This window comes from Micropterus salmoides, unplaced genomic scaffold (genome assembly GCF_014851395.1).
Source record: "Micropterus salmoides isolate LMB-PRFRI ecotype aquatic unplaced genomic scaffold, ASM1485139v1 Ms_hic_scaffold_7, whole genome shotgun sequence".
Classification (NCBI taxonomy): domain Eukaryota; kingdom Metazoa; phylum Chordata; class Actinopteri; order Centrarchiformes; family Centrarchidae; genus Micropterus; species Micropterus salmoides.
In genome coordinates this window covers 25,959,593-25,974,215 of record NW_024044459.1, presented here as the reverse complement: position 1 = coordinate 25,974,215, position 14,623 = coordinate 25,959,593, and the positions used below count along the sequence as shown (strand labels likewise).

The 14,623-nt window shown below is 42.7% G+C and overlaps 1 protein-coding gene across 1 annotated transcript; it reads right to left on the bottom strand.

Moving 5' to 3' along the window:
• Positions 1–326: 326 nt before the first annotated feature.
• On the bottom strand, positions 327–9,596 carry rgmb (repulsive guidance molecule BMP co-receptor b). The gene is made up of 3 exons (XM_038704405.1): positions 9,098–9,596; positions 4,566–5,113; positions 327–2,796 (listed from the first exon to the last, which is right to left on the bottom strand). The coding sequence occupies exons 1-3, from the start codon at positions 9,213–9,215 to the stop codon at positions 2,044–2,046; spliced, it is 1,419 nt and encodes a 472-aa protein (XP_038560333.1). The 5' UTR covers positions 9,216–9,596; the 3' UTR covers positions 327–2,043.
• Between the last annotated feature and the right edge of the window lie 5,027 nt (positions 9,597–14,623).

The following is a 14,623-nucleotide window of genomic DNA, read 5'->3' as shown; positions in this document are numbered from 1 at the left end:
CAAACCTATGCTGCTCCTTTTTCAGCCTTTTGTCATTGACATCCCAGGTGTTGTCAATTGTGGCAGTTGAAGACAGATTGTGTTTGTGAGGCCAAGCCTGGTATCTGATCAAAACCTAACCTCAGACAGATGGGTTCGTGCACATACTGTTGTATATATGTGTGTGAGCCGTGTGTATTCTTACTCTTGTTTAATTATTAGTTCCTTGAATTATTAAAAATATTATGGGGAAAACTTGGTGTAAGGTTTTTGGAAGTTTACAAATAATTTCGCATCCTTATTTTGCCTTTTCAAATGTCTGCGACATTAAGAAACAGGAAGTAAGCTTGGACCATTTTGACTTTATTATTTCTTAAATAAAACACTTGCACACAGTTTTTTCCTCGTTTTTTTGAACGCCTTGAGTAACACACTGACATAGCAACAGAGCACCACTAAGTGGCAGTACAATCACATCTGACATTTTTTAAATTATTATCCAACAGCAAGAATATGGAGCTTAACTTCCTCTACAGGACACTACGTTCATAAATAAGTTAATAAGTAAATATTTCAACATTGACCCGCCACTCTTTACCAAACTGACACTCACACATGATGTAAGAGATCACAATGTCAAAACTGAGATTAAGTTTATATGGCCAACCAAATGGGGCACAATTACACAGAATGTTTCATGTTAAAAAGGCTCATAGTCCTAAGGGTTGGCATTTCTATCAGGTATCAAATACATTTCCCACAACACACTGCTGGAGCGCTTAACTCAGCAGACAGTGTGGTAAAGTTTTCTCAGTGATTTGCAGTGTTTTGTCTACACTCCAGTATCTTACACGTATCCCAGTAAGGAGCAGCTCATCAATTCTGGCAGTAGGAGTAAAACAGTCTACAGTAGCAACTTCTGAAACAGGGGAGAGAGAGTGTGAGGGGTAGATGGGTGCTGGTTTGGTGGTGAGTTATGATTTCCTTTGTTCATCAAAACCATACAGTATCTGTCTTTGGCGGAAATTAACACAAGAATGCAGTGAGCAACATACATGAGCCAGTATCATCACAGCCTCCTGGCAAGGTGGGAATACCTCCAACATGAATCTCAGAGGAAATAAAAAAAAAACATCCAAGCATGTCACCAACTAGTAAAAAACAAAAAACACTGACACAGCCACACACACACACACACACACACACACATTCATACATTCACACACACAAACACACAGACACACACATATTTGAAATCAGGACTGATAAAAAACAACAAATTCATACAGCAACAAAACTACTGTACTGATGGCATTTGCTGTGACAATAATTATAATACATTCAAAAGAGAACAACTCACATTGACTGACTTAAAATGACACGCTGAGTCAAATCAGCTACTGGAAGAACGATGCATTTTAACAAAAATGGCAGCTCCTTCTATTTGACAGACTTACTTTTTACTTTGAAAGGCTCAAAAATCTAATTATAGATGGTCTCCAAAATGTGAGCTTTCTGAGACTTTGGTGGAGGACAGTAAGTGAGAAGAAGAAACACTGATGTGGATTTATTAAAAAAAAAAACTAAATAAAGTGCTTCTGTTAAAAACAAACATCCTCTGTCTGAGGCATTAAAGAAAGATCACATTTAATGAATTTAAAAAAACAAACTACGCCATTACATTGTGCACTGAAGACAAGCTATTTACAGTTTGGAGTGTATATCCACACACTCAATTCACCCACACAGGTACATTTGTGTCATTGTCAAGGGTCCTAGCCAAAAATGAAGACAGACTGCAAAAGCCATCATCACATCTCCTGTGTTATTCCCCAGAGGGCTGAATCTGCCAGGTAAGATGCAATTAGTGTTGCCAACTCCTGTGCCCACTGGGAGGTCTGCCACCTCTTCTACAAAAACACAGGTTCCCAGTAACTGTCCAGACAGCTGTTTCCTCTCTACATGAGAGAGGAATCAGTGCTCAGTATCAGTGCTCAGCAAAGAAACTCATAAAACTCTCTTTCTAGTGCACACACACACACACAAAGACTCCCTCTCCAGCTCTTACATCAAGGCCCCGCTGAGGGCACACAGCAGGAGCAGAGTGAGCCATCTGATAGGTTGAGAAGCAAAGTGGAAGGTAGAGGTGGCAGAGCCGCGAGGGTAGATCCTCCATCTATCCCGGTGAGGGTGGAGACTCTCCATGTCCTTCAGCGCGCTGTACGCCGCCACTGTGAAGTTAGCATCCCCGGTGGTCAGGAGATCAAACACGCAGGAGTGGAAGTAAATGTCCTGCACCTCCAGCTGCTCCCTGCAGCGTTCCTTCGCCCCCTCCACACCAAAAACCTGCATGGCAGCGTAGGGGGATGCTTGTGTCTGTGAGGAGTAGCTAGGCCGACGCAGCTGTTGAAGCTGTAGGCCGAGTGGGGAGAGGGGCAGGGGAAGGTGCCCTGCTTGGTCAATTCGTTCTCCGCTGGGGCAGCCGTTCAGACAGAGCTGCAGGTCCTGGGTGGCATCATAGGCCTGAGCCAGCTCCTCAGGGATCCGTACTGCCAGGGTCAGGTAGTGGCCCAGCTGGCGAACGATTACAGTTACACCGATGTAGCCAGCGTGCAGCTCCACATGGTGCCCCGGGCTGCGCTCAGAGATCCACAGAGCTCGGACCTTCCCAGTTGTACCGTCTGCACTTGCAGAAGTGTGGATCGGGTCTCCACTGCTCACAGTTCCATCATCAAAGGCAGCAGGGAGGTTGTCTGTGACGGCCTGGTAAACCCTCTGGTCTGTACAACCCTCATAGGGCTTGAAGATGATGGTGATCTGGAGCGAGGGAGAGAGGGAGCATCGGGTAAGATGTAGAGACATTTTACATGTTCAATGGATGAACAATTTTAAAATGCAAGTATAGAGTTCACAGTTACCAGGTCAATTTTGTAGATATAGTACCAGCTCAACTTTCATCAGGGAGAAGAGTGGAGCAGAATCAATTAGTCAATTAATCGATTAGTCAATTGAAAGAAAATGAATCTTCAGCTATTTTCAGCCACTCGAGTGTGATGATTTGCAGCTTTTCTTTGTCATATATGATAAGCAATTAAATATGTTTCACGGTTATTTTTCACTATTTTTAGTAAAGGGTTAACCAGTTAACTGAGAAAATAATCCTTACATCATGAAACAATCAATAATAAAAATAAATGCAGCACCAATTAATTTATTAGTTGATCTACAGAAATTAATCAGCAGCTACTAAAAATGTTTCTTTGTTGACGATTTGCTGTTTTTCTCTGTTTCGTGTTGTTGTATCTTTTGGTTGGATAAAACTGAAACCTTCACTATTTTCTGACAATTCATAGACTAAACCATTAATCCCGTTACACAGGTTATTGACTCTCATCACACTACATTTAAGAAATGACTAAATTACTTTTTAACAAGTTGCAATTTGACACAGCTATGCAAACATGCTGACACATGCACACACACACACACACACACACACACACACACACACACACACACACACACCACACACACCACACACACACACACACACACACCTCCAGTGGTGAGTGGAGGCAGTGCTGGATGCAGGGTGTGGTGTGAACATTACGGTTAGCACTAGCATCATAGTTCCGGTGAATGGCTGCTTTGTTCACATGACAGCCATGAGGAATGAGGCCTGGCAGGCCATTAAGCCTGGAGGGCTGTTAATGTGTGTGTGTGTGTGTGTGTGTGTGTGTGTGTGTAAGAGTGTGTGTGTCCCTAATAATCGTGACTAATAACTTGCCCCACCTCTGACACAAGGTCAAATCTATAGCTCCACAGTGTAGCAACCCTACTATTTGCTTAATGTGTGTGTGTGCGTGTGTTTCTGCCAGTGTGTGACTAAGTGTATGCATGGGTGTGTATGTGTTTTAATAATTAAAGCTATCGACTAAGCTAGAGAGGGCAGATCATCGGGGGAAACATCAACAAAGCTTCTTTAACACCACAAAGATCACCTTGTGTGGCTCGTCATCCATTTGGTGGTGTGTGTGTGTCTTTTTTATCATTAAGGGATAAGGCCCTTTAACACACAGTGCTTTAAGCTGAGTGCAAGGAGTGCCACTTATGAGACACACACGCACACAAATACTTGCAAACACACACATAAGTAAACAGAAGGTCCTTTCACACATCTCACTCCATGTTATTAGAGGTCAGGCTATATGCAGCCATTAACCAAGTTATGTTTCCAACACGGCTTCAGTCACAGGAGAAAGAAACACAAGAGACACAGAGAAGGAGACAGACAGAGAGAGAATAGTAGGGCAAGAAGTGCAAGGGTGTTTTCCAGCCTCACATTGATAACATTTGTTACACCGAGGCACATACATATATATATATATATATGTATATGAAAAGCAACTTAGATGTCATTATAGAAAATGTTCCTCTCTCTAACACACACACACACACACACACACACACACAGAAATAAACTAGATTACACCAGCTGCTCTCACTTAGGGAACTCTTTCAGCCTTAATAACAGGAAATTAGACCCCATTTCTCTTTGCTTCCCTTTATAATAGTCCTTTTCTCACCTTATTGGTTGCTGTGGCACTGGAACCAGGTACCACTGGAACATTAGTGACCTGTACTGACAGATAGTCATTATCGATGAGGGGCCATGCCCCCTCTACCTTACAAGTCTGGAAGCTGTCCTTAAACGTCCTCAAGTGTGGGTCCCCGAACAGCCCGCAGAACAGGTACGAAGGCCGAGAGTGGCTGTGGCTGTGAGCATGGGAGTGTGTGTGTGCATGCCCGTGGGAGTGTGTGTGGGCGTGCTGGGTGCGACTGTGGTAGTTGCAGGGCTCATGGACTACTTCGGGGTGCGTGGAGGAAGTGGGCCCGTCTCTAGAGCAATTCCTCTGGCTCATGAGGTCGGAGATGCCCAGCACAGCCGAGTGGAAGACAAGGTTCCCCCGGCAGGACTTGGCCGTCCTCTGGGTGCAGGCCGAGTACGCACGTAAAGCCTTGCAAAACTCAGTGTGAAAGCCATCCACGGCTGGCGTCAGGTGGGAGGTCAGGGAGACAAAGTCGGTGGTGCACTTCTGGATACGGCACTGAGGGGTGGCTACCTGGCAATGACCTGGAGAGGACAGAGAGAGAGAGATGCAGAAATACTGTTAGCACAGTGATGTTATAACAGAAACAGTAGTAGTGATATGTGACCAGCTATAACAGCTTTAAAGATTATCATGTGTCAGATAATGCAGGTATGTACTACACTGAGAGCTGGATTTAACACACAGAAGACAGAAGGTTATTGTGTGTAGACAGCTTTGAACTTAAACACACAATGCTACCAGCCTGTTACAATCCAATCTAATAAAATTGGAAAAAGGACCGGCCGCTAGTTGAAAGTCTTGAACAATGACCAGTGCAGCTCTGCGAGTGTAATAAACCTGAAGTGTAATAAACCAAAGAGCAGCCAGAGAGAAAAGATAAAAAACGTTTTATCACAATGAGTGAGATAATACTGCTTATATAGCCAGGGAGCACATAACATTATAGACAAAGAGAGCAAGACAATACAAGGTGTGCTGTGCAAACAGACATACTACTATGACTTTGTAAGGCTTATAATGAAATTCTGTGGTTCATTTTTGAGGGTATTTGTGTTTCTGTGTAGCTTTACCAGAGAGAAAATAAAAAATGCAACATTTATTAAACATAACTTCAAATGTGGTCACTTTAATGTTTGTTTACAGCTTTAACTATGAGCAACAGAGGAAATGCATCCAGCAGACTAATTATTCTGTCCTTGTATACCCATTCTTGGTCCGAAACTGTCCCTGATGTTTTAAATATTGCTACATTTTCTGAATGTAACAAGGGTCAAACCATCCTTTTATATCATAGATCATCAGAGAGAGAGGGAGTTAGAGCAAGCGAGAGATTAGAGACCAGACCTAATGCATCAGTCACAGCATGCTCCTATTAGATTAGGCCAGAGAGAGGCTCTGCAGTGTATGGGCAGCCGCACAAACACACACACACACACACACACACACACACACACACACACACACACACACACACACACACACACACAGCTATTTTAGAAAGAATGCTGTTTGTGTTTCTGTTAAATGCACAGTCAGTAATCTCCAGATGGTGGTATGATCTCCTTATAGCCAAGCAAAAGCAGAAGGTACATGTTTTTTTTTACTGACGTCAACAGATTACCTTAATTTCACACCATCACCTAACAACCATACATTTCCACTAACACAATAACACACAAGCAAACAGCACATTCCAGTTCTTCTTTGTACATTTATTTGATTATGGGGCATGAAGGAGTTGGGTGCCACCATTTGGGGGCAGTAGTGCTCTGAGTTTTACAAATCAGGGTGCAGGTACAGACCCCCACTCACACCACACTTCAGAATGTCTCTCTTGCCTGTTAAATACTGACACCAACCCACAGACATAAACACACACACACACACACACAGGCTGTCTTCAATGCTAACCACCACTGTACAGACGGTCTGAGCACTGAGGACACACTGTGTCTTTGACTGGTGCACCAACAGCCTCGTTCTCTACCTCCTATCTGCCCTGCAGTGCCTAAATACCGCTCCCAATCTAATCAGAGTGGGTTTATTCTCTTTCGAAGGGTATCAGAATCATGAACTGCTCTAAAAAACACACAAAAGCACTCATTCACTGACATTTTCCCAGCAGGGTGACACAGCGAGAAGGGAGTCGACGCTGTAACTAAAGGACTTGTGTTCAAATCACTGACTTATATAAAGGTTAAAACCTTTCTGACAACAAGCATCTGCTGAAGTTTCACACCAGCTCCCACTGTGCTAACCCTGCACTCGTGCCTGCCTGTGAATGAATCCAGCAAAGAGAGGATTTAGAGATGATAATTAATTAATTAATTAACATTCTGGATCAATATTAAAGCACAATTTTGATGTTTTGTTCATCAAGGCTCCCCCATGATCTCCGATTTGTACAGCCGTCCCCCTAAGCACGTTTTTCTAAGCTTGCATAGCTGTACTTTCAAAAGAGAATCCAATCTATGAATATAAATAAGCAATTTGTGGTAAGTTGAGCCGAGGAGATGAATACTGAATTGAAGAGAATAAGGAACTCCTCATGTAAGGAACTGATGTACGAGGGTCATTCAACATTTACAGAGTCTAGTTTCTTTTATCCCCTAGGGTGAGTCTCTAACATAGACACAATAAAACAGCCAGCAATGCCCACACCACTGCATGTCATATCAGAATATTAACCTCTCTTTTTCACTCCATCTTTTCTTTTCTCTCAAGCCAATTCAACTGCTCATTTTCCCCCCAGCTCAAGTCATTTCCCTTCATCAGCACTATTCTGATATATCACTATTCAGTTCTCAGCCTTCAGCCCTCTCAGTCTGATTCCCTGGCCGGTCTCCTCGCCCCCAAGTTATCTCTCTTCCCCGCATCCTGAGGCACCCTCTCTAAAATCAGGCAGAGGTCAAAAGATCCACCAGCTGAATCTCTCAGGCTTGGTTTATTCTTTGTTATTGATTCTTTGTCTCCCTATCCGACAGCCTCCTCCAACTTCTCTGATCTCCGGAGATCAGTAAAGGATCTACTGGGATCATCTCTCAACCGAGGGAATGGCTTGTGAAGTGCTTATTGATCACCTTGTTGTGCACACTCTCTCACACACTGAGCTCAAATCACACAAGAAAGCTTTACAGGAGCTCACTACAGCATGCACTCTTTCTCTCTCTCAAGTAGACACTCGGGAGGGGAAACAATAGTCAACAATTCAGACATTCCGGCCTCCCTATCTAAGCAGACACATGGAGCTGACGGAGCGACAGTGAAATATGTCTGAATACCTTGAAATGTACAAGTTCTAACAAATAAAACATTGTTTGGCTAAACAGACTAAATAATACACATTCTTTCCAGGTGACGCACATGTAGCAGAAGGTGCCAAGAGGGTCTTTAACGTGAAGTAGGTCTCTCTGTTCCCACCAGGCTGCGCGCAGAGGCGGTTTTGTCCCGCTGCCTGGGCCGTGTTAAACTAATTACTGGAGGTGTGACTGCTCAACAGACAGCCGCCACAACAGCCGACCCCCTTGCACACACAGCAACACACACAGACAAAAAAAGCTGGTTTCTGGTAAGAGGATCTTATGCTGCTTTTTGCACCAAATGAAAAATGTATGTTTCTACCAAAACTTAACCAACTGAATTTAAAACCAACAAGCAATGCAGTAAAACATGACCTCTGTACAGCCACAGAGTCATATTGTGGGTTTTTTGTCAATAGTCCTTACAAACACCTTATTAACCTTTCAATGAACAGACTCTTCTTTTGTTTGAATTCTTGGTTTTAATTTTTGTCCATCATTTGGCTTATGGCTAACAAATAACCATAAATCAAAGAGATTGCTGGTCAGACATGGATTACTTTATGGTTTTTCATTTAAAGAGTCCCCCTTGTGTAACTGTAATCACTTCAAACTATTTCTTATGATGCATTTTATGAATTTGCATAATCCGGCTGAACATAAAATTTATCCTGCAATAGATCTAGTCAGATTTACGACACAGTAAAGCCCTGATCCTAAGTTGGTATGACCTGATGTATGCTGATAGATTCTGTTTTTTCTCCAATATTGTTCTTTGAGGAAAGCTGTAATCTGTTATATATGGACACCAGGAAAAGTAGCCACCTTCTCTTCCCTTCTCTTCCCCTCCTCCATGAGCCATTAAGGGGCAGACAGGAGAATGACGGCCCAGGAGAGAGGAGGAGAAACTCGATCCGTGCTCAGACTGCAGCACTGCCGCTGGAGAGAGAGCCATTGTCAGGCAGCACTGGGCCCAACACAAGGATCGGCCACACAATCATTACAAACGCTTAATAACTAATAATGTCTACCTGATTACAGCTAAATGTAGCATACTTAAAATAAATGTTGTTACCGTGGTTATAGTTGGTGCAGCGCACGGCAATAAGTGTGAAATTGGATAACAAAGTGCGTAAAATTGCAGATAAGTTGCGGTTATGACGGAGGGACAGACTAGTTTTGCAGTGTTGAAGTGTAGGTAGTTACCTATGTGAGCACCACAGCAGAGAGCGATGATCAGCAGCAGCAGTGGCCGGAAGCGGCGCACTAGAGACGGGGAGGCGAGGCGCTCAGCCCCGCGGCAACAGCATCCGGCTCTCCCCATCCCCGTCCATGCAGGGCCAGGAGGGGAGAGTGGACAGACCTCCAAAGGACGAGGAGGGGTGGTGTCCAGGCCTTCTCACTTCTTCTTCTTCTTCTTCTTCTTCTTCTTCTTCCTCCTCACTCTTCTCTCCTTCCTCTCCTCCTCGGGTGCGCAGGGGCATGAAAACACAGCTGCTCCGCGGAATGCAGGGCGGAGGTGGTGGAAAGGCAAAGAGAGGAGGAAAACAAAGTACGTGCAGAAGTCACTCCGACGACACTTTTACTTTTCCCCTGCACAAACCCACACCCCACGTGATTGAAGTGCGCTCCCTTCGCGGTCGGACTTGTGCCTTGATTTGTGATCACTCCGTGCTCTCCTCTCTCGTCCCAAACACGCACAATCACATCTCTCTTCGTCACCAGGCCGGGCTTTCTCTTCCACTCCTCCCCTTTCACTTTCTCCTCCTCCTCCTCCTCCTCCTCCTCCGCCCCTCTAACAAATCAATAGAGAATCAACCAAACCCTGCTGGCGGAAAACCCGCCTACCGCGACTCATACACACACGGAGTGTGAGAGCAGTCTACAAAGTAATGAAGAGGCCAGAGATAAAAGTTGTAAAACCTTGGTAAGATGCCATTAAATCATTGTGTGTACCGAAGGTATTTTATTCGGCAGCGTGAAAAGGCTGCCGAATAAAATACCTTCCTACCTAAAAATACCTACCTAAACCAGAGCTTAAGAGATCACCATAGGCTATTTCTTTATAGGCCTTAATAGTTTTTTCCCTCCTGTTTTCATTTCTACTGTATAATAATAATAATAATAATAATAATAATAATAGTCCATCCACCTAAACAACAAAAGGAAACATAGGCTACTTAAGTGCCTGAGAGTTGTCATAGAAAAAAAGGGTGCGGTGAGAACCTGCGGTGGATATGTAAATTAGCTTTGCAAACTGTAATAGTTTTTATAATGACATCCCGTTCCCAGACAGATGAATAAAAACCTAAATAAATCGTTTCTGAGGAGCAACATGACATACCATCACAAATCTGTTTCTTGTGAATTTGTAGAGGGAAATGCGATAAAGAACATCTGCATCAGCCTAAACCCACAAAATCAAGACGTTTTATATCCAGTGCAGATCAACATAGACTATATGTTTGACAATGAAGATTTTTTAAGTGTTTCTGATAAGCAATCTAGCGTTGTAAAAATTACACCCAAAATAATGGCATAATCTGAGGAGTATATTTAGACTTGCAATTCTCCATACTTGCTGTAATTTTTAATGCAGGACAGTTCCCTGTTTTTTAAGATATTAGTCTGCTGCATCAAGCCTTTGCTTTCTTTCATCCACTGACCAAATGTGCTGGAATGTTCTTTCTGGGAGAAATGTTTCTAATTGGTGGGTAATCACTATCCAGTTGCCAACTCTGTGTTTGATTTCTTGTTTAGGCCTAATGTTTTCTGATGAAACCCTCCAGGAATTAAACATCACACTTTCAACTTTATTTCAAATAATTATGTAGCAGATGGAAAGCATTGTTCACCAACCCTCCTCTGTGGACGTCTGAGGATGAGTTTGTATCTCTGCTCACTTTATTGGCAAAAAGCACAGAACAGAGAACAGAAACAGAACAGAACACAATGTGAAGGGAGCGCCTCTGTGACACAAACCAGTCCACACACATAACAACAAACAGACCCTAAACTGTTCACATTGTAGCGATCATAAATCTGTAAAGTCAGAAGAACAAAAGTACAGAAGGTACAAGGTGAGAAGATAGTGTAAACACCCCCCCAGCCATAATGACAGACACTGAACACTGCATACACAGCCAAATACGGTATGCAAAACAGCCTGAACCTTTGCTATCGTTATTGTTCCCTCCACCTAGAACTATAACTCATAAATGAATAACTTCACACCCACAGCAAATGGGTAGCTGTCGCATTTTAAAATGATATCGTCAAAAAGTTGAGCCTGATCCAAACTGCCTTTTTCAACTAAAGGTTGTGGAGTTGGACAGGTTTACACACCCTGGTTGAACTTGTTATGTGTATGTGCGTATGTGTGAATATATGTCAGTATGTGTGTGTGTGTCGCTTCTCTGTGGCTGATATTTTATTTGCTGTGTGTCATAGCCAGGTAGTGTGACTCTGACATGACTCAACTACAGTATATACACTCACGTCACTGCCAGGCCATAAGTTTGGTCGTCGCCACTCGTTCCCTGATTGTGTCGGTAAAATAAACACACACAGTCACTGTGAAGCTCATGAGGATTTAACAGTAAATGTGGCCAGAGGAGATGATGTGTGCAACTCAGACAGATATTAGATTATATTAGTTTCCTGTTTGTGCCAGAAAGAAGCCTCTGATCTCACCAGTGGATGTGTGTGTGTGTGTGTGTGTGTGTGTGTCCTTGAGTCAAATCTTGTCAGATGTTGTATTGTAGTGTATGAATGTGTATATAGTTTGTGCCTTTAGAGCAGGCCTGAAAGAGGTTAACATACAAATAGGTGAGAAAGTAAAAGAAACAACTGCTGTACAGGCCACAAAGGTTGGCTGTGAATGGTAAATTAGTACAGTTTTAAGGTTTTTGCAGTTTACTCAAGTATTTCCATTTGATGCTGCTTTATACTTCTACTCCACTATGATTTAGAGGCAAATATTACATGCATGTACATATACATTATATACAGCTAGTTACTAGTTATTTTTCAGATGAAACCCACAATCAGTTCATGAAATGCATTGTTTTAGATTCAACTTCCCAATAGCACAAAAAGTAGTAGGGTTTTTGCTGCTAATATTTGTATACTTTCAATTAAGTAAACATTTTGATTGCAGGTCCTTTACATGTAGTGGAGTATTTTCATTGTTGTACTACTTTTGCTTAAGTTTGAGCACCCTGTTGATTTATAGGGGTTAAGGCCATGAATCACATCTGGTCGGGATCCGTTTTTGCATGTCATTTCCCCTCTCTCTGCTCGCTCTCTTGCTTTGCTGTTATTTCTATGTCGATCTACCTATGAGAGATTTTGGACTATATATTTTGAAAACTACATTTTAAATACATGTTTTAATCATCTGTATTTGATAATAAAGGTTGGCTTTCAAACTAAAATTTCCCTCAACTATTAACTATTAAAAATGTCCCTTAATTATTTTCTGTAATTGTAAAGGTAGCCTAATTATTAGGTAGTTTCACACACGAACAGAATGGTATATTCAACATAATGTTCCATCGTGATCAGCTCATGATACTGACCTATGGCAGGTGCAGGCGAGCCAGCAAGAAAATTCAAAGATACAACAAAATGGCCAAACGTTTGGGAAAGAGAAATGTTGATTCAGGATGCAAGGTATTTAACAAACAGTGAACAAGTGATGCTGTTTTTGTTCAATGCAAAGAAATGTGATGCTGTTTGTCTCATCTGTCAAGAAATAGTGTCTGTGTTCAAAGAAAACACTGTGAGAGCAGGCAAAGTGTCTAAGCTAAAAAGCAGAATCGGCTGTGTTTGTAGGCCAAGCCCAGTTGAACCAGTAATCCAGTTGACTTGGATTTCAGGTAGCCAAACTCATTGGTGAGTTCATCAAGAAATGTATGAATGCTGTTGCGGAGGAGTTGTGCCGCCATACGAAAGCGGTCTTAAATGCAGTGAGTCTGTCCGCAAGTACAATCACCAGATGAATTGAAGAAATGGGGGATAATGTATATGCCCAGCTGCAGGAGAAAGTGAAGAATTTAATTTTTTTACATTAGCACTGGATGAGAGTAATAACCTGCAGGATACAGGACAGGTGCTTATTTTTCTTCATCCTACAAAGTTTCAAAGGTACCATGACAGGGGAGGTTATTTTTGATAAAGTGTGCCAACCAATGGGAGAGCCGGATTTAGGCTGGTCTAAGCTGGCCAGCATCAGGGCTGCCGGGGCTCCTAGTAAGGTTGTTGCGTTGAGGGGAGTCATAGGATGCTTGAATAGATAAATGGAAAAAAGAGGTCTTGTCTCACTGTACTGCGAAGTTCTGAAGTGGGAATCTGTCATGAAGGTGATGGTGTAATGTATAAACTTCTTCAGAGCAAACAGACTTAAACACAGGCAGTTCCAAGCTTTTCTCTCCCAGGCAGAGTCTGCTCATGGAGATGTGCTTTACCACACAGAAGTCTGATGGTTAAACGGCAGAGCTTTGAGGCATTTTTATGAGCCCTACCCAAAATCAATGCCTTTCTTCTGACAAAGGGCAAAACTGTCCCAGAACTGATCGACACAGAATGGAAACGGAACCTAGCCTATTTTTTATTCTATTTAACAGATGTGACAGAAATGTTCAAGGGCCTCATATTGCAACTCCAAGGCAAGGAGAAACTAATATTTGACATGTATTCCCACATAAGCTTTTGAGGTGAAATTAGCACTGCTCGTGGGACAAGTGCAAAAGCAAGACTTCACCCATCTCCCTGCTACACAAAGCCTCTTAGCTGAGAAACCAGTGATCTCCCCAGTAATACTGGCAGTCATTCCGGCCCAAGTAATTTTCTGTTACAGACTGATCTGGCCCACTAAATCAGGGAATATCTTTTAGAAGAATGGTGTTCATCCCTCCAGTAGAGGTCCAGAGACATGGAGAATGTGTGCTGGCTTGTGGTGGCCCAACACCTTTCTAAGACATTTTATGCATCTTTTTACTTTAATTTGCCATCCAGCTGTACGTCCTGGACACCAAACAATGACAGAAATTAAACAAGCAGCCTTTTAAGACAGCTTCTCTGACCAACCTGCCACCCCTCTGCAGGATGAAACACACGAGGTGAACATTTCATTTATGCTAACACATCTGAACACAGAGTGGTTAATTTAATTATGTGTGTGTGGTGCTATTTATCAAGACTAATTTCATATTTAATTCTAATCACACATCCGCCTACATAGACACACAGATGTAACCCTAGATAACATATGACGCTATTCAAGGAGTTTAATTCTGCATTTCATACTAATTCATTTAATCAATTACACCACAGCTGAGACCTGGAGATGCTGAAACTAACTCACCCTCCTGCACACACACACACACACACACACACACACACACCTCAACCGAGCTGTTCTGCCTGGTTAGACATGCATTCACTCACTGCGCCTCAAGCACAAAGACAGTCTGTTTCTGAACGTACAGCTTGTCTTCACCGCCACACCTCTGCCTCTCTTCTCCACTTCTACCTCTCTCCACCTCACCCTACCCCAACTCCAAACAGCCCGTCATTCAACAAATGGCTCTCGCAACTCCATGTACACCTGTGTATGCATGTGTGAGTGTGCCAGAGTGTGTAAGTGTTGAGAGTTTGTTGCAAACATGTCAAAGGCCATACTTCTTATCTGAAAGATAAGATGTTGCAATAAATCTCTAATAATCTGTC

Bases quoted from the DNA above. Each gene is read 5' to 3' on its own strand.
- rgmb (XM_038704405.1), bottom strand. From the start codon at position 9,215: ATGGGGAGAGCCGGATGCTGTTGCCGCGGGGCTGAGCGCCTCGCCTCC. The intron at 5,114-9,097 runs GTAACTACCTAC...TGTCCTCTCCAG, and splicing joins CTGCTGTGGTGCTCACATAG to GTCATTGCCAGGTAGCCACC. The intron at 2,797-4,565 runs GTGAGAAAAGGA...CCCTCGCTCCAG, and splicing joins GTGCCACAGCAACCAATAAG to ATCACCATCATCTTCAAGCC.